This window comes from Terrapene carolina, unplaced genomic scaffold (genome assembly GCF_002925995.2).
Source record: "Terrapene carolina triunguis isolate 2854851 unplaced genomic scaffold, T_m_triunguis-2.0 Scaffold210, whole genome shotgun sequence".
Taxonomy (NCBI): domain Eukaryota; kingdom Metazoa; phylum Chordata; order Testudines; family Emydidae; genus Terrapene; species Terrapene triunguis.
The window spans coordinates 36,272,113-36,291,818 of NW_020664561.1; the positions used below are offsets into that span (position 1 = coordinate 36,272,113).

The 19,706-nt window shown below is 41.0% G+C and overlaps 1 protein-coding gene across 1 annotated transcript in view; it reads right to left on the reverse strand.

Annotated features, from left to right (window-relative positions):
* Nucleotides 1-518: 518 nt before the first annotated feature.
* LOC112124179 (bromodomain testis-specific protein-like) overlaps nucleotides 519-19,706 on the reverse strand; it is a 44,242-nt gene continuing 25,054 nt past the window's right edge. The window contains exons 12-19 of the mRNA XM_026655632.1: nucleotides 16,260-16,321; nucleotides 14,469-14,661; nucleotides 13,638-13,750; nucleotides 11,670-11,793; nucleotides 6,819-6,883; nucleotides 4,331-4,536; nucleotides 2,848-3,028; nucleotides 519-584 (exon numbers count right to left, since the gene is read on the reverse strand). Coding sequence (XP_026511417.1) covers nucleotides 519-584; nucleotides 2,848-3,028; nucleotides 4,331-4,536; nucleotides 6,819-6,883; nucleotides 11,670-11,793; nucleotides 13,638-13,750; nucleotides 14,469-14,661; nucleotides 16,260-16,321 — 1,010 coding nt within the window. The remainder of the gene's footprint in view (nucleotides 585-2,847; nucleotides 3,029-4,330; nucleotides 4,537-6,818; nucleotides 6,884-11,669; nucleotides 11,794-13,637; nucleotides 13,751-14,468; nucleotides 14,662-16,259; nucleotides 16,322-19,706) is intronic.

Sequence of the window (19,706 nt, forward strand, 5' to 3'; positions counted from 1 at the left end):
ATTTAACACTACATGTAAATGCAGTGTATAACCAGAAACAGCCAGTGAAAACAAGAAAAGAAATCAGCTGTGGGCAGTATATTTTAAAAAAAGCTTCTGGAATGGCTCTGAAAGATAATTGCTTTTAAAAGTTCTAAATTCAAAAACAGGGAGATACAGATATTCCAAAAAAAATCTCTACAATGTATTTTAAGTAGTAACATGTATATGCAATCAAACATGACCGTGCTCAACTAGCTAGCAACAACTAGATTTGACAGATTATAAATGCAAGCAACAAAAATACCCTGTGATGTGTCAATGCATAATTTTAATATTTAACAGTGCTATGCAAATTAAACACATACTACAGCAGTTTACAGCTCTTCAAAGTGGTCTAAACAATATACTGTTGAGATACATAAATAGCACACATGTATTTAGCCACTTGTATCAAGTTTATTGTACCATTGCATTTAGTACAATATCACTCAAGGACTGTGGCCAGGTTGCAACTTTTGCTAGTGTCCAAAATTCCACTAAAGAGTTTCTTCAAAAGTTGCCATTATATCACTCTGCAGGTTCATGTCAATGGTACCAGTCATCTACAGGAAAGTGAATGAACAGGTTTCATAACTGAGTTATCACAGACAAAAGGAATACCATAATAAGTGAGAAAAATCTCTTCTAAACTACTAAAGTGACAGCACACCTATTGCTTGTTTATAGTGGCATCCACAATGGTAGCACTGGGCACTGTCCAAACTGCATTAAAAGGAACTTAAATTAAAAAAAAAATTGAAGTAACATGTCCACTTCCTTTTCTCATCATTGCAGGTGGACTTCAGTATGTATCTAAAACATTCTTTTTTAAAAGTCAGCCTGTGGCTGTGATTTCAATCACTTCATGGTATCAGGTTGCAAGACTTTTAAAGAATTTGATCGTTGGAAGTGAATTGAAAAGGCAAGCACTTCTGATTAAAAAGACATTTCTGTAACCAATGGTGATGGGAGAGAAAGATAAGATGTTTATTTACCTACTCTAATAGGGCTAGAGGGAATTTCTTTTTTAAATTTGATCTGTAATACCAACATTAAGTCCAAAACATACATACTAAAGGAGCACAGATGAACAACTTACAAGACTTCTGCTGTGAGATATTCACAGACCAGAATTTTTGTAACCTTAAATTTTGCTGTCTCTTAATGTTCTGATCTGATGAGCACTGTAGAACACACACACACACACACACACACACACACAGGGAATGTTTTGTTTTTGTAGGATTATTCTGCTGCACAATCATTGATGTTACTATGTCTGCTTTTGTGCATGTGTATATCCTTGAAGAGTCTGACAGCTGTCAACATTTGGAAGTTTCAGATTAAGGTAGGGTATGAATTTAAAGTGCAATACCTATTCCAGAGTAGTTTACCCTGTGGACACACTAATTCATTTTGGATTAACCTAAACTGGAAAAGGACACTCTTATTCCAGAATTAGAGTGTCTACCCAGGAAACTATTCTGGGTTATGGTGGAATAGCTATTTCACAATAGCTAATCTGGAAACTCTGCAGATGCCATGGGCCTGATCCAAAGTCCATTGTAGTCTATGGGGGGTCTTTCCATCAACTTCAGTGGGCTTTGGAGCAGGCTCTAAAAGAGAGGTGATTGTAGTGACATTTACACTTTCTAAAAAAGATTAGGTTACACCAACTTACCCAAAACTTTACTGAAATATCCATGAAATGCCAAGTTTAGACAAAAGCATTTTGCAGATTGAGGAGTCAGCTGTGGTTTAGCCAAGCTACATTTCTTACGTGGGAGAGATTTTTCCAAATCATTGGGTTAAAGACGGAGAAGTAATATATCCTGACAATCAGACTTACATTATACAAGGAAGATACATGCTCCAGTTTTGAAAGAAACTTGGCAAACAGATTACTTAAATTATAAATTAACATAGTGCTTGTGAAGAGTGCCAGCTAGAGCTGATAACTGTTTATGAAGGACATTCTTTGGAACAGGAACTTTGCATGGGCAGCAGCATAAGCTTCCCTACAAGGCTTCCAGGGTGACTCAGTGTATTCTGAGTGACCTTTTCAAGGGGAAAGAGTCTTTCAGCCTCTGTACCCAGCAGAGGCCAAGTTCTAAATGAGACTGACAGAGGTGCCAATTTAGCACTGACAAATATCCTAATCAATCACATTTATTGTTCCATGATAATTTACTCTTAGAAGTTTTCCCTTAAGAGTATCCCAGAGGTAAAAGGAATTTGAGTTCTTGGATCAACTACAGTCAGTTTACTTTAGGATGCAAAACAACACTAGGCAGAGATTCATCCACTTGCAGTGAGCCCTGTATGACACCATAAAAGCCCCTTAACCAGCTAGGGAAGAATTTCCCACCTTGTATTACCCACACTGGCCCCTTTCATTAATCCTGGGGATAAGTAGGCAAGCTGGGGGCTGGAAGAGAATCCCCACAGCACACAATACTATAAGGATTTCATGCTGCTGTGGGCAGCAGAGTAACCTATAAGCAGCCCTGATGTATATCACCAGCCCCTGGAGCAGCCCAAAATTGGCTTAAGTCACTTTTGTGCCTTTCCACCGTTGATCCTCGCACCTCCCTTTCCCCATTACTCTGTCTTTCTGTGTTGTACCTCCTGGAGGTGTAGCACAGAATCTTAAGCCTCAGACTTTACTTACTGGGACAGATCCTCAGCTATTTTAAATCAGCATAATTCCATTGTCTTCAAGTGAATCTACAATGACTTATGCCAGTTGAGGATCTAGTCCACCTGATTTTGTGCTCAACTGTAAGTAAAGCAAAGTTATTAGTTGAAAAAAGTTCCATGACTTACAGCTTCTCTCCGCCTGCGCTCTTGCTCCATTTTTCTAGCCAGGTTACGGTCTTTGACAAGACCTTTCTGGATATTTTGTTGAACCCCAGGTGGTTGTTGCTGTTCGCTGTTTGGCCTCTCTTTTTGTGGCTCTTCATCGGCTTTCATTCCAGTGGATTCCAGTTCTGCTCCTTCATGGGCCCTTAAAAAGTAAAATAAAATGTCTGATTCTTTGGTTTCCTCAGCATTATTTCTGTAGCCTTAACACGTGTCAGCTGAACAAAAGTGTCTGTTAGTAGCTTAATCAGCACTTACCTAGTACACAATACTTTAATGTGGTCCAACAATATGTATTGCACATGTTCATTAATTATATAAAGCTTTTCCCCAAATATAAGCATTACGTGGCAATATTTTTGTTTTTAAATGGGAAGCAACGGAATAAGCACCATTGACACTCCCCACCACAAACCTATATGGGGATTGTATATTTCTTTTAGATGAAATAAGTTTTGTAAACAAAGAATATAAAATGGGGATTTCTTACGTGAGAGTCAGGTAAGGGAAATGTCAGAAGCCAGTCTAGACTCATGGCTTCTGCCTTGTTCCTCTTTGACTGGCCAATCTGATAGAAGTTTTTTCTATCAAGTGACCCCCTGCTGCCTAAAATAGGGCAAGCCACCCCAGTGATTTATTCCACTGATGCCTCTCTATTATTGAAAGTGAGGGGCATGGCATGGGGCAGAGAGCAGTCTCATCCAGTCAGTGGCTTGTCGTTGGAGGACTTGCAGAGCTGGAAAGAGGCATTTTTGAGGGGCATGGCAGGGAATGGAGAGAGGCTGTCAGCCCATGAATTATGGAGGCTTGCCAACAGCGCTGTCAGCTCTGACAGCTGTCTAGATTTGGCAGTGCACTGATTGCATGTTAAAATGGATGCAATGCACTGGTGCAAATTCAATGGAGATGCAGGGCTTACCCCTACACATTTTAGGAATAGAATTTTGTTATAGCTCTGCCACAGGTTGTTCTGTTACAGCAGAGTAAGTGCAAAAATGCAATTATCTTGAATTTAAAGCAGATTAGCTAGTCTTGATTAACTCCACGTATGGATCCTCTTATTCCAGAACTCATCCACACAGAGCTACTCAGAAATAGCTATTCCAGAATATCTCCCAATGTAGATGAGTCCTAAATTGCGTATGACTGATTCTCTTATGACTACTGGTGCAGTTGCTCATTACATATCCTTAAATAATTGTATTATCAGCTTATCAAACAGACTGGTGAGTCACACTTTCATGGACAAGCCAACATAGCATATTTCAAAGGAGTCATGTGGTACTTTATGAATAAACTGATTCCTTACTGGTTTAAGTATTTTTTTTAAAAATAGAAATTAACTTAATAAATTCCACACAGCCATCCAAGAACAGACAGTTGATACAAATAAAGTGGACATGCGAAATTGGGTCATTTTCCCACTCAGTTATAAGGAATTACAAACCTCTCTTTTTCTTGAAAGGGGGTTTTCCCTTTCCTCTTGGCTTGTTCCAGTTGTCTCCTTAACTCTTGTGCTCGCTCAGTTTCTTCCTTTTCTAGTGCTGCTTTCCTGAACTGTTTGAAGTTCTCTGGAGATGCCTTTATGGGAACTGGAAGTGCCATCTTTTTACATAAATTTATCCAGGAGTCTGCATTCTTAATTCTGATGTCCTGAAATTTAAAAAAAGTGACTGTAATTCACATAATAGTTTGTGGTATTAAACTGCATTTTTTGTAAACAAATCACTTAGTCCTTACTATACTCACAAAACACTTGGTTTTCCCTGGACCTACTTTCACTCATAAGATGCAAACATCATAACTTTTTCAGTGCAGTTTTCAAATAGGAATGTTTTATTAGATATACGCTTTCAAAAAATTTTGTTGTAGATATTCTAAGTGTGCTTTCTCAAATAATGCCACTCTGTAAAAAAAATGGATTACCAGCAATAGACATATCTGTTAAATATCTTCCCCAGATCCTCCCTATTAGGACATATGCACCAGATTTTCTAGACCCAGAATGAGATGCATTCAGGACTGCTTTGCACACACGCACACACACACACACACACACACACACACACACACCCACCATTGGCAATGTTTTCCTCCTGCATAACTCCCATCTCAGTTCTAGGAAAGCTCCTATCAGGCCTGCAGTTAAAAACTTTTTTTTGTGGTGTAGAGGTGTGAAAAATTCTTTCCTAGTCCCACATGAAAGTTTGAACTCCAGCACTACTATTAGAGGCATTTTCTCAAGTATTGCTATGACCTGGTATTGTGGAATATGGAGGCGACGGATGCTAGTATTAAAAAAACCCACACCCTGAAAAGAGTCAAACCACATTAGTTAACAACGTAGTACAGGTGCACAAGTTTTGAATTCTGAGTCCTTTGTTTTGATATGTTAACTTTTTTATGATGTGAAATCCTAGAAATATAGGGCTGGATGGGCCCTCAAGAGGTCATCTAGTCCACCTCCATATTGAGGCAGGGTTAAGTATACCTAGACAATCCTTGAAAGGTATTTGTCTAAGCTGTCTTAGAAATCTCCAATCACTGTGATTCCATAACCTCCCTAGGGAACGTGTTCCAGTGTTTAACTATCCCTTATAGTTATTTCCTAATTTCCAACTTAAATCTCCCTTGGTGTAAACTAAGCTGATTACTATTTCTCCTACCCTTGGTAGATATGGAGAACAAATTGGTCACCAACCTCTTTATAACAACTCTTAATGTATATGAAGACCTATGTCCCCCCTCTCAGCGTACTCTTCTCTAAATATGTCCAATTCTTTTAATTTTTCTTCATAGTTCACGTTTCCTAAACTTCTTATTTTTGTTGCTATCCTCTGGTGTGTGTGTCTCTCTTCCCTCCTCCCCAATTTGTCCACATCTTTCTTAAAGTGTGGTGCCCAAAACTGGCCAGAGTACTCCAGCTGAGGCCTCACCAATGCCAATATTATAGAGCATACTTGCTTCCATTGTCCAAGTCATTACTGAAAATATTTACTAGTATCTGACCCATGACAGACCACCACTTGTACATGCTCCCATTTTGACAGCAGTCCATTGATAACTACTCTGAGTGCAGTCTTTCAACCAGTTGTGCACCCACTTTATAGTAATTTCATCTAGACTATATTTCTTTAGATTGCTTATGAGAACATCAGGTGGGACTGTGTTAACAGTCTTACTAGAGTCCAGATAGATGTCTACTGCTTTCCCCCCGACCCCACTAGGCCAGTTACCCTGTCAAAGAAGGAAATTAGATGGATTTGACATGATTTATTCTTGAGGAACTATCAACAGAGATTTGTCGATAGTTCCTCATCACCCAGTTATGCTCTAGGTTTGAATAAATTGTTTAATTGTTTGTTTCAGTATCTTTCTTGATATTGCAATTAGGATGACTGGCGTATAATTCCCCAGGTCCTCCTTTTCAAAGTTAGGTACGGTTTGTCCTTCTCCAGTTCTCTGGGACCTCCCCTGTCCTCCATGAGTTCTCAGATAATTGCAATAGTTCGGAGACTGCTTCGGCTAGTTCCTTAAGTACTCTAGGGTGAATTTCATCAGACCCTGCTGACTTGAATACATCTACCTTATCTAAATATGTTCTTTCCCTATGCTGGCCTAAGATCCTTCCACTTTATTGTGAATATTAATTGTGTTAAGCATCTGGTCACAGTAGAACATGACATAAAATAGCATAAACCAATAGAAAAAAATAGGACATGGAATAGAAACATGTGCTTGAGTCTTTGGAAGATGGATTTCAATAGCTCCCAAGGTCTGTGAGACAATGAACACATAAGCTATAGAAGTCACTTGAGAAGATCCTGAGATAAGGTGCTGCTGCTTTATAATAAACTTTAAAGATCTTCAAATAAGATATGCAAAATTGTTTCCTTGACTCTTAAGAGGGACATCCAAAAAGACAATATTCCTACCTTTTTAGGAAGAATTTGAAGTGTAGGATCTAGTGTGTTTTTATCATCAGTGCTGTCAGAATGACCTGTTGGAACAATAGAATGAGCTTTATGAGTCATGTGTTGATCATCTGGAAGATGCTTCTATTTCTGGAATGGAAGCCCACTGAAAAAGTCCTTTACAAGTTGGTCTCTGCTTTTATCATTGTGGCAGAGGAGCTCCTGAATTCATCAGTCCCAAGTAAGACAGAAAGAGATGCCTAAAGTGCTTTCACTTTCCTGAGTTAGAAGTTGAAGTGTTTGAATAGGGTTTGTAGGTTTTGTTCCACCCTTCATTTTGTGAAGGCTCTCTCTAGAACCCCTCCTTTCCCTGTAGAAAGCGAATGTAGGCAGGACAAAAAACCTTCTTAGAAACTGCAGTGCTTTCTATTTCTAGTTACTAGACTGGGACGGGGAAAAAAAACCAACCCTCTACATTACTCATCTCCTTTCCCCTCCCCCTCCAACAGAGATTGACTCTATCCCTTCTGTGATGTTCCCAGCCTCCCCTAGAGAGGGAGGAGTCAGTTACTTAGTAACCTCACATTCTGCATAAACGCATTTCTCCTGCCAGTTTCCACCTTTTTAAACAAGTAGGTCAGTCAGTAAGGTCTTCTAGTCATGTAAACCCATTTCCACTTCCAGTAGCTCCAGGGTACAGAATGTTTAAGAAATAAGGTATGTGCTCTGAGTAATTATCTTATTTGTTAAGCTGATAGATAATTCATTCTGAAAGGCAAACTATAAATTCCATTTCAGTAGCATTCATTTCAACACATATAAATGAAATTCTCTCTCTACTATATGTACTGCAAAAGAAAAAAACCTCAAAATATCATGTGTTTTTGCCAAAAACATTTTTTGAATTGTGCACTTAGAGTAATATTAGAAATACCTTGACAAGTATGTGGAATTGCAGATGACTAAGTCTTCCATTATTTCAGGTAAAACATACTGAATCAATAGGCAGAATTACCACACAGTAACAGAAGCGTTATGCTGCTTTTACCCCGGATATCACTGCTTTTTAGTGCTCAGAAGGGATTTCTATATCTAGATTGTTAAGTGCTTTGGGGATGGAAGCTAAAGCTTTGTTTTTCACAAAGGAACTGCTTTAGACATTGATATGGCACAAAACATAGGTTTAATACTCTTACACCTTTTTGTAATAAAACTCACTACCATCTACTCCGGGTAACTAAACTAGGTTTCAGTAATTCTATGTAGAATTATTCTTACCAAATGTTTAACAGATTTGATAGCTACAGGATAAAATATTATGTAAGCAGTTACATAAGCATCCGGGGCTCACAAACATGTAGAAAACATTAAGACATTAAAGTGCCTTCTCTGAAAATTTAAACTGTGGTCTCCAAATGCTATTTTCCAAAAGCAACCTTTACAAGAAGCAAACATCCCAAGTAGTCTCTTTTTTTTTTTAATTAAAAAGTCAGAAAATGAGCATACTACTCAACTTAAAATGAGCAAGAGTTTTGGCTAGCCAAATAAAATAGGATACCAAGTCAAGGCAGCCCTGTTGATGGGGGTCTGAGCCCCGGTATGTCTCACCGATGACCCTTGTAAATTTCTGGACCTGTCTGAACTCAAACCTATCTAGACAGCTTCTATGAGACCTGGAGAAAGGTCACTATCTTCATGCTTCTCCAGCATGGAGATTTACTTGGCTTTGAAGTGAACCTCCAGTTCTCCTGAATCTAATTATGTCCTTCATCACCCTGCTCTTCACCTTGCCCCCACACAAGCATCTGGAATTGTCAAGGTGATGGGAAGCCTAGAGCATAATCTTCAGCACAAGAGGCTCTGCTGTGAAGACCATCAGTTCATGCACGAGGAGCATTTACTCTTGGGCAGGAGAGGATTTTCTCAAAGCAGACACAGAGGGCTTCATGGCTGTCTTTCAGAAACCTGGTAGTGACCTTACTAGGTTCCAAGAATCCATCTTCATCTCCACTTCAAGAGCATGAATGCAAGATGGTGAAACTCAGGCCTTGTAACAAAGCTGCCTGCCTGCAGTCAGGGACTGCAAATTGAGCTGCTGGCTCCCACCTGGCATTTCCTGCCTTGGCCTGAATCTCATTACTAATGAGCTTCATGAGTCCCAGGCTGTGAGTGTATTGAGGAGCCAGTACTTTGAGCTCACAGTGGCATGGGGTGCTCAGGAAAGCTATTTTGAGTATTTTTAGGAAATAGCTGACCATACAAGAATGTCTAATTAGATTTGCTTTTCTGTAAGATCTCTTGACAAGTGGTTCAGACAAGCATGAGATTCTTTTAAGCAAATTTTAGGTCAAATTATGTCAGTAAAGATGCACATAGTAGTTCTTAGCACTTATATAGCATCTTTCATCTGAGGATTAAGCAGCACACAAGCTTGTGGAGCAAATGGAGATATCCTATCTCCTAGAACTGGAAGGGACCTTGAAAGGTCATCAAGTCCAACCCCCTGCCTTCACTAGCAGGACCAAGTACTGATTTTGCCCCAGATCCCTAAGTGGCCCCCTCAAGGATTGAACTCACAACCCTGGGTTTAGCAGGCCAATGCTCAAACCACTGAGCAAAGTCTAAGTTCCTTTTATTATTCAAGGAAAACATTTCCCCCCAGAGTTTTAATAATGGAAAATAAATGTAATAATCTTAGTAGGAAGCTCAGGTTGGGTGACTGGGAAATAGCTCCCATGCTGGTTACTCCTGCAACAGCAGGTCTGGTGCTGATGAATGAGCATTGAGCAGAGCTCTGCTTATTCATCTCATTTATTTTTTAACAAAACAAAACAAAACAAAAAAACAACAACACATAAGCAAACTAGTGCTCGCACCCCTGTGGCTCAAAAACTAAGCAACTCGTAATACGCCCCAGGGCAAAAACCTTCTCTTACCCTTCCAATCTTGAGATTCTTCCTGCAGCAGCCTTCTTTATGTACAAGAACTCTAGCTTTATTGCCCCCTTGTTAGGGTCAGGAATAGAGCATCCCAACTCCGGTGATCTCGACAGTGAGGATGAGGGGAACCATCCCACAGCCCCCTCCACTTGCCAAGTGAAAACTATAGGAGTGGTGAGTGAAAAGGTAGTGAAGGATTGAAGGAAAAGATTGAAGAGGACAGAACTAAGAGGGATAGAGAAGTAGGGATATGGGGAAGATAGGCAATGAGGAAGGAAAAGATTGAAAGGAAAAAGAAAGAGCAAACCATTCAGACAAAGAAAAGATGGGAACAGGAATGGAAGAAGAGAATGAAAGACCAATGTTTTCCAATAATATTTATAGATTGCTATAGGTGTACCTGTCATTTTGAAACACATTAAAGCAAGGTCATTGCCTTGAAGTTTACAGTTGAACAGTATGTGGGTAATAATTCAAAAGCAAAAAGGCGTGTACACATGGTCATTGAGGATTGTGCACTGAATTATAACTCATGTAAAACTGATACCAGGTGCTGTAAAGTGGTAGGCACTTTTCAGCATACATAAAGTACATTATTGGTACTAAATAAGTGTTGCAGTACAGAAGGGCAGGGTTAAGACTGCAATGTGAAAGCATTGTTTTGGTATAATTAAGTTTGTTAGTTAACCCTAAATTTCTAACACTATTCATTGACAATCTTCACTGCTAATTGTTTGGAAATAAGTATGCTTTTAGTTTCCACAAAGTTTTGTTTGAAATTTGTTTTATTTATGTTCAAATAAATGGGGGCAGGAGGAGGAGGAGGAGAAGTGTGTCTTCACTGCATTGTTAGTTTGGGGCACAACTCAAGTGATACCCTAATTCAGCTCTTGTTCACACAAAAATTTCTAGCCTAGGGTAACTAGGGCTTTGAGTTTGAAGTAGCTAGCTCATCAAGGGAGGTGGGCTGGAGCTCAAGGGATGCTGAAGCTCAAGCTACTATTGCAGTGGGGACTCAGTTTGAGAATTGTTAAGCTATCCCCTGCAGAAATGACTGATCTAAAGCTCAATACCTATTTGAAAGTCTGAAGTGAGTAAAAACTTTATGTTCTAGGGACAGGTTATTCCCAGACTCTTTACCAGGATCCTCCTTCAACCCTACTGTACTAATTGCTCAGTGGTTTATGGGCTACTTTTAATATATTGCCCAGGAAATATGAAGCCATCAGATCATCTTTTTCAGCAGAATTCCCTAATCATGACTGCACTGCCGAACTTTAGAAGGGAATGAAATGCTGCAGTGGACACACGGATACCTGTAGCCCCTGCTCTTTCAATAGTGATGCAAGACTGAAGCAGTATTTTATCAGTTTGTTTCTACAGTAGGGAAAATTCTTTGGCATCTGTTTATTTTGACAGATCTCTGCTACCCACAAAAGCCAGATAATAAAGAATAAGCCACCTGGAGACATTCCAGGGAGTGTCAGTAGAGAATCCTTTTAAAGTTCAGCAAAAACTTTTACTATTATGTAACAGGGCATCAATGGGGTGAATTTTTATCTAACTATTCTAAGCTTTCTAAATTAAGCTATTTGTCCCCTCTACTAAACTGCAGGGAAAGTTAAGCCTTTTCAAATTTAAAGTCATTGGCTTTATATAGTCTTGGTATCAAATACAACCAGAATGAGAACTGGACATCCATTTTTACTTAGCGTTGTGTAAATTAAGTGAATCAACAAACAACAACAAAGTGGACCAGGAAAAATAGTCACAGTAATGTTTGCATGCAGTACTATTTAGATATTAATTAGTGAACAAATATTACATTTAGTATTACTTTATTTTGACCAATATAATCTGAAAGTTCACATATACATTTATTTCAGGTGTCCACTCCTGATCTCAGTTACATTTCTAATAAGACCATACATACTTTGTTCTTGATTTATGGGTTTTGAGCCAGCAACTCCCCCAGAAACATTGTTTTGAAGAATATTTAATTTTCCAGATTCTTTGCCATCACTCATTGGAATATCCTGGGAAGATGAATTGGATGCCTAGGAGAGAATTAAGAGAGAGTTCAAAATGTACTCTGATCAGTTAATCTGTGCAATGTTCTATACATAGTATTTATCTAACAGAAAAAGGGAATTGCAACAGTGGGTTATTTCAGTCTATACAGGCTGGACCTGCAAGGAGGAAGTAGATTTGATCCATACTGTGGTGAACTAAAGTAAATTCTACATAAGCAGGCACTTTACTTAGTAGCAAGTACTGCTGAAAGAAATCAAGTGAGGGGCAATATGACTGTGGCCCAGATTCCCTCCTCCTGTTCCAGGGAGTTAGCACCACCTGAATGGTGCTAAGTGGCAGAATCAAGCCCTAGCTGGCCAGCTGAGAATTCCCCCAGCACAGGGGAGATCAGCTTGTGCAAAGTGTTTTACTGGCTCCTAAAACTGCTACCCCACCCCAGAGTAAGGGGCAGGGTGGAGCACACCTGCACTACCTTCATTTATAGCTGAGTATGCTCCTCTAGAGGTCAAACTGGCATAAGATAAAGCAGCCCCAATGTTGGGCTGGGGCTTTCACAAATGCACCATGAGAGTAGGGTTACCAGACAGCAAGTGTGAAAAATCAGGATGGAGCCTATGTAAGAAAAAGACCCAAAAATCAGGACTGTCCCTATAAAATCGGAACATCTGATCACCTTACATGAGAGTCAGAGAAGGTGTTACTGGCCCTCCACCAGGCTCAGTGCAGAAGAGGAAGAGAGCCTCTCTTCGTGCAATGGAGACTCTGGGCTGGAGAGTCCAAGAACAAAATGGCAGCACAGAAGAGGGACAATATATTTAGCTGTGATGCTGGGAGTTCCTTTTCCAGACCTGAAGAAATGCTCTCTGTGGCATGAAAGCTTGTCTTGCTCACCAACAGAAGTGGGTCCAATAAAAGATATTACCTCACCCACTTTGTGTCTCTAATATGCAGGGACTGACATGGCTACAACTACATTCCGTAGCATGGAAAAGGTGCATTTTAAGTCTTCGCACTGGAGAAACTTCAGAAAGTAAAAGCTTTTGAAAGCTTGGGTGAATCAACTGTACCTAGACCTGTTTGGAAGCATGTTTGTCTAACTATCTTTCTAGACAAGTTGGGAGAGGTTAAGCTGTGACATCAAGTCCAACTCAAAGGGAACTATAGAATTCAGCATGATAGTTGAGGGCCCCCATCTGGAGACTCCTCAAGGGTGGATTAGCCAAATTCAGGGTTTATTTATTAAATCATTCCTCCCTCAAAGAAACTGCTGAAGAAATTCTCCATAGTTATCTTTTAATCAAAAGATAAAATCATGTGGAGAGAGGGGGGGAAAAAGCCAGGCCTCACCTCATACCATCTTCACTGTACCATACAGCTGACAAGAGTTTAGTATGATATTTCCAGAGAAGGAAGCAAAAAGAAGAAGAACTAATGAAGATGCTGTGATTATATTACAAGGTAATCTTTACGTTCTGAAAGTCAAAGTGATCCTGGCAGTTTTATACTTTCAGGAACTATGTTAGAGGATATGTATTAAAGAAAGACAGTTAAGCTAGTGATTCCTTCAGCTGCAAAGCTTTTCCTTTCATATTTTGGCATAGAAAGCGCAATCCAACTCCTATTAAAGGCAATTAAGTCACTATTTGATTATGGGAATTAGATTAGACCCATACGGAACCACTGAAATGCTAATCAAGCTCAAACAACATTTCCAGAAAACAGAAAACCTTGCTCCAGTGTTGTATGAATACAAGCCTGAAGTGTTGCGATACTAGGTCTACTTATTTTGAAGGACAGAAGGTTAGTTATATGAAGATACTTGAGAAATCTATTTGGAGATAAATTAGCATAAATAATGACAATTCACCTCTGTGGCAATGTGAGTAGGCTGGCTGACAGAAGGCTGGCATGTCTTTGGAATATTTTGAGGCCTTTGCTGTACTGGTGTGGAGTGCAGTGGAGATATAACTGTGATTATACCTGAGTGGAGGGGGGGGAAAAGGAAATTAAATGTGCAACTTCCCATAATATACAGAGTCAACAAATCTGTAACCTATACTCAAAATTAGCTCAACAATATTTTAAGACACAGAATAGCCAAGTGTACATTCCAGTTAGATACTTTTTGGTACAGTCATCTGTTTTTAGTTAGCTTCCTAGCTGGATAATCAGCTAGCAGCTCATTCAGTTTTATACCAGAGCTGAGGAAGGATGATAAACTTTCAGATTTTTTGAGGGGGATGTCATTAAATATTTGTAAGATAGTTTTAAGGTAAGAGATATTTAAATATTCTTTCCTTTAAACCCAGCTTTACCAATGCAGCATTATGTCCTTTTAGCCCAATCTTGAGTCACTTTTTATAGTCACATTTTCTATTTTTCTATTTTGCTATTTGAGAGTAGTAAAATGACACTTACTAAAACCACAGTATCTGAAGTGTTGGTAGACTGCATTTCAGCCACCAGGATTCTGCTAAGTGTTGCTTGACCCCCATGACAGAACAAAGGGTGCTCAACACTACACATGTAAACTATTGCGGGGTCTCTAACCTAACACTTCCCCCATCCCACCTCCCAGCAAATTCCAAAAAAACAAAACAGGAATTCTAGACAAGACAAATACCAATTTTCTTCTCCTGCTATAATGACAGTCTCATGTCAATAATAGCCATTTCATTTTCTGGTGTAAAGATTTTACCTGAAGGAGACAGCATGCTTTGTTCAGGTAGTTTAAGTGGACTACGTTGCAAAAGCTGAGGCCATTGTGGTATTTTATGAGAAGGTTGCGTTTCTGAAGATCTTTGATTTTGCAAGCTACTAGTAAAAGAAAATGAAGTCTGCACTTCAGGAATAGCATTGCAGGATGTCTTTTGTGAAGACAGTGGTATTTGCTGCAGGAAGATTTAAATGTAATTAATTTTTGATATTTACCTTGCATTTGATAAAGTTAAGACTTTAATACCTCTTCAAGTTTTTCCCCTTTCCACCTGGGCATTTGAAAGTGATTTACTCCACTTAAAAATACAGTACAAATACTATCTGATGTCACTGGTGCCTATAATATGTTAGGAATTCTATAGGTTTGACAGCAGAAAAATGTATCCATTTAAATTAACAATGATGCACAATTTAAACTGAAGTGGAATTAACTCCTGCTGTCTGGTAGATACTTTGATAAATACACTACATTCTGACTCAGATACCAAGTATACTACAGAGGAAGTTGTAGAGACATCAAGATAAATTAAATGTAAGGCCCAGCCTGGTGGCATAGGAGTAGCATTCTGCAAGTCTTAGTTTTCCGAGGGAGAGGCCGAGATATATCAGTAGCATGGATCTCACCGTGGAGACACTTGAGCGCTTATCTTGCAAAGGCTACTCACAGTGAATAAAGTTAAGCATATGCTTAAGTCTTTGCAGGATCAGAGCCTGAGTGAAAGGCATAGTCTAAGAAGAGGTCTTGCATAATCCCTCTATAACGGAGGGTGAATAAACAGCCATTGAATAAAGAAGGCCAGTTAAGTTTGCCATCTGATTTTTCTATGTGGCTAAGTACTCTGCTCTGAAAGGAGGAGCAGTATATTTGAAGCACAGGAGCGGTACTCAAACTCTTCCAGGAAGGGGGAGAGGGAAGGGAATTGAGTCCAGTGTGGGCAAACTGATGTGGAAGTTTCTTGTAAAAGTACTTTGAAATACGAGCTGCAGCCTCTCCTCCCCGCCACACCTCCCACTGGGGATCTTTCAGAGTACATTCTGAAGGATGAGCATGGGCAATGGGAGGGTCACAGGCAAGCAGCTGCACTGGTATATAAGATGGGTATTCACAGGAGTGGAATAGGTGGTTTGTTTGTTTATTGGAAAAAGAGAGCTAAAGAGTTCTATATATTTAGTTTCATGTTAGGCTAGTTCCTCTTAAATCTTGCTCATTGTTCAGATGATGCTGTAATGTTTTGGATACTTCCTACATCTGTCACTATATCTGAACTAATATTTTACTTGAAGATTTGTATGCTTATAGCTAAGAGGAGACCTTAGTGTGCTTAGCATGGTTTATTAGGTTGATTCACTTTAATATGTGAAGGGTGAGACTGTGTTAAAGACACTTAAAAAATAAACCTTGTTAACCATTTTTAGGTAAATGTTGCCTCCATATTTTTCCTCAGACCCTGTTTCCCCCCCCCCCCCATCTGTAGTGAAGGAAGAGGATCCCCAAATGCTGCTCCCACCCCAGCAGCTGGGCTAGGTCTAGCCAGAGTGTTCCAGCAATATGCGTAACTTTGAACTTCTGCAGCAAACAAACTTTGTTCCACCCTATGAGTGAGGTAAACAAAATTAGAATCTAGTTAAATGTTCAAGATTTTAGTATCAAACAACAGAGAACAAAGCAATTTAAGTGATTTCAGCAAACAACACTACGCAGTGAATGACAAACCTTTTAATCTAGATCTAAAGTTATATGCATTCTAACAAAAGAGAAATGTGAATTTACCTCCATTTGTTCTTTAGAAGTCACACCATTCTGTCTGGTTCCATTTGGCTTTGAGCCTATTTCTGTAATCATCAATAAAGTAAGTGAGAAACTCCGATTTCACATCTGTTGTACGATTCACATCAGGACATTTTTATCTGTATTGCAGTAGCACCTAGAGGTCCAAGACCCATTGTTGTGGGAACTGAACGGACGTCCCTGTCCCAGAGAGCTTACTCCTGTTCAGTGGTGTTACACACATGCTTAACTTTGTGACGTCAATGGGACACACATATAGGGCCCTAATGGGATTTATATCTTAGCTGCCATTGCCACTTTAATGTAATTTTTTGTATTGTATAAGTGTAAAGAAACCACAGACTAAGGGTGGGATTCAGTGGGCAGCACAGAGCTTCCAGCCTAAGCAGAGATGAGGCTATGGTATTTTGGCATGCTCCAGTGGCTGGAACAGCCCCCAATATAACTTAAAGCAGCCCTAGACAGCTAGCAGCCTCAAGTACATACCCATCCAAGACCATAGGCACATATTCAGGGCAGGTAGCCCCTCCTGCTACCACCGGCATGCTCTATTTTTAGTGTGCTAGCTCAATCAGCTATCACCTTTATGTCTCCTCGAGCTAGAAGTTACATCTCCAGCTCAAAGTGTAGACATGCCCTTAGAATATCCATTAACTACATCCATATTTTTATTTCCGATGAAATGGTATATTACAAAAAGTGATTAACAATTAAAATTGGTGTACATGGCTTTCAGAATAGATATTTTAAAATCAATGGCAGCGTATAAAATATTTAAAGTGAAAGGCAGCTGTATTTCTAGCTGAAAACTTGCCGTAGCAGTGGACTGCATGTCAGTTTTCAATTAACAGCGTGATTTCAAGTTCAAAATACATTCTGTATGTTTTTAGACTACTTCTATTTTTACTTAAAGATTGTCATTCAGTATATGTGAAACGATTAGACATTTGAAGTAGTGACAGATGGCTCAGTAAAACAAAATTTCTAAACTTAAGTTTAAATTGCAAGACAGAAGTATCATAGCTTAGTGGCATTCCCAGACCAATTAGAGTCAACGCCACCTTGAGATGAACTAACGCCTATATAAAACTGGCTGAAATGTTGTGCTGGTCATGAAAATTAATTCCAGCTACAAGAGAAAAAATCCTTTACACCAAAGAATATGCTTCCATCTTCCAGGCAACTATTGTAGAGCCCAGAAAGTTTCAAAAATTCTGAGCTCGATGTTCTGGTTTTAAACACTTAGACCAGGGATGGGCAGCCTATGGCATGCGTGCCAAAGGCAGCACATGAGCTGATTTTCAGTGGCACTCACACTGCCCAGGTCCTGGCCACCAGTCCGGGGGGCTGTGCATTTTAATTTAATTTTAAATGAAGCTTCTTAAACATTTTTAAAACCTTATTTACTTTACATACAACAATAGTTTAGTTATATATTATAGACTTATAGAAAGAGACCTTCTAAAAACGTTAAAATGTATTACTGGCACGCAAAACCTTAAATTAGAGTGAATAAATGAAGACTCAGCACATCACTTCTGAAAGGTTGCCGACCCCTGACTTAGACAGACATCAACTTCAGTGCTGGATATTGTGGTCACTGATAGGGTGACCAGATGTCCTGTTTTTAAAGGGACAGTCTCGCATTTAAGCCCTTGTGCAGATGTCCCGACTTTTTCTTTAGAATGGGCAAATTGTCCCGTATTTTCTGTCTCCCCCCACCAGTACTGGTGGGTCTTGCTGCTGGCCAGATCTCTACTCGCCAGCTGCCCTCCCACCAGCTGAGTGGGAGGGTCCAGTGACTGATGATGGGGGCGGGTGTACAAGGCTGGTGGCGGGGTGAAGCTGCAGCACGCAGGGCCGGCCGCTGCCCCTGCTGGTCCATAAGTGCAGCCCCTGCTGCATGCCGGCTCTCAGCCAGCAGGGCCTCACCCCCCGTCCCTTTTCTGGCCAGCGCAGGCTGCAATGTGCGGCCGCTGGTGCGTGCAGGCAGCGGCCAGTTACGTGTCGCCTCTATTGCCCACTCATCAGCCCTTTATGTGTTTCCCCTCTCGCTGTCCTCTCCCTGCTTTGTCCCTTCACCCCCTCCAGCCCCGCTGCTGCTCCATATCCCCCCCCCCCTCCCCAGCCGGGCAGAGAACTAGCCCCTGGTCGGAATGCTCAGCTTACCAACAGCCTGGCTGGCAGGCTCCTTCCTTCCCCCACTGCCTCTGGCTGGGCCAGCACCCCAGGAAAGCCCAAGACCCTCTGGTCCAGGGTGCTGGCCAGTAGGAACCTAGCTCGGTGTGTGCCAAAGCCCCGTACAGTGCTGGCCCAGGGAAGCCTCTCTGCCCCTCAGCTAAGCTCTGGAGAGGTGGGGAGCAATTTCCAACCTGTTCACACCCCGACCCTGCAGGCTCCACAGCAGCCCCCACCCCCCCAGGCAGGGCTTACCATCTTTTTCACACACACGCCCGCCCTGGTTCCTGCCCCCCCAAGGAGCGTGGGGCTGCTCCATCCCCTAGGCAACTCTGCTGCTGAGCCACCTCTCTGGCCAGGCTCACTGAAGCTCCTGCAGCCAGGTTCCCTGGGCCCTAGTGCACAATGCATCCTTAGGGCTTAGCCCCTTCCTGCCTGTGCTGTGGCCAGGGGACAGGAGACAGCTGGGTTTTGTCAGCGGCCATTAGCTGCCTTTGAACACTATAGGGGCAGGAAGGGACAAGCTGCTTCCAGCCACAGAGGGGGTGGGAAGGGGGTGGGGAAATAGATGAGCTCTGCAAAGACACAGGCCAGGTCATTCCTTCCTTTCCCCTCTGGCTGGAAGCAGCTCCTGTCCCTTCCCTCCTGCACAGAGCTGAAAGACTGCTGCTGGCCACATTCTGGTGTGAACCCTCACAGAAATCTGAGGGGGCCATGTGATCCTATGTGCCCCCTCCCATGTGTTGCCTTGGGAAGGTGCAGCACCAGGTGAGGTGGGTCCGGTCTGGGGGCCCAGCCAGGCACGAAAGACAGAGCGCCAGGCAGGGAGGGTCGGTCGCCCCCCCATCATGTGTATGAGTGTGAGTGTGAGAGAGCTCTCCCCATGTGAACCCTAAAGCCTTAAAGATAAGAAGGCAAATAAAAAGAATCCAACTATGCAGTATTTCTTTTTAATAGGGGCTCAGTCAACTTGATGTTAATTTGAACGGTTGTACTGCATAGTTCTGATTGATTGCTGTTGAACTTGCTTGAATACGAGTAATTTTACCAGGTGTCCTGTATTCAGCATAGGGAAATATGGTCATCCTAGTCACTGATTGTTCAGTAAACTGCAAGGGTGAGCATTTTATGCAAGACAGAGTATATCAGTCCTTCAGAGGATCTCATCATGTATAGCAGCTTTACCTGCAATTTGAATAATTTTAAGTTTGTTCCCCAAAATCAGTGTACAGAGAGTCTAAGACAAGAACC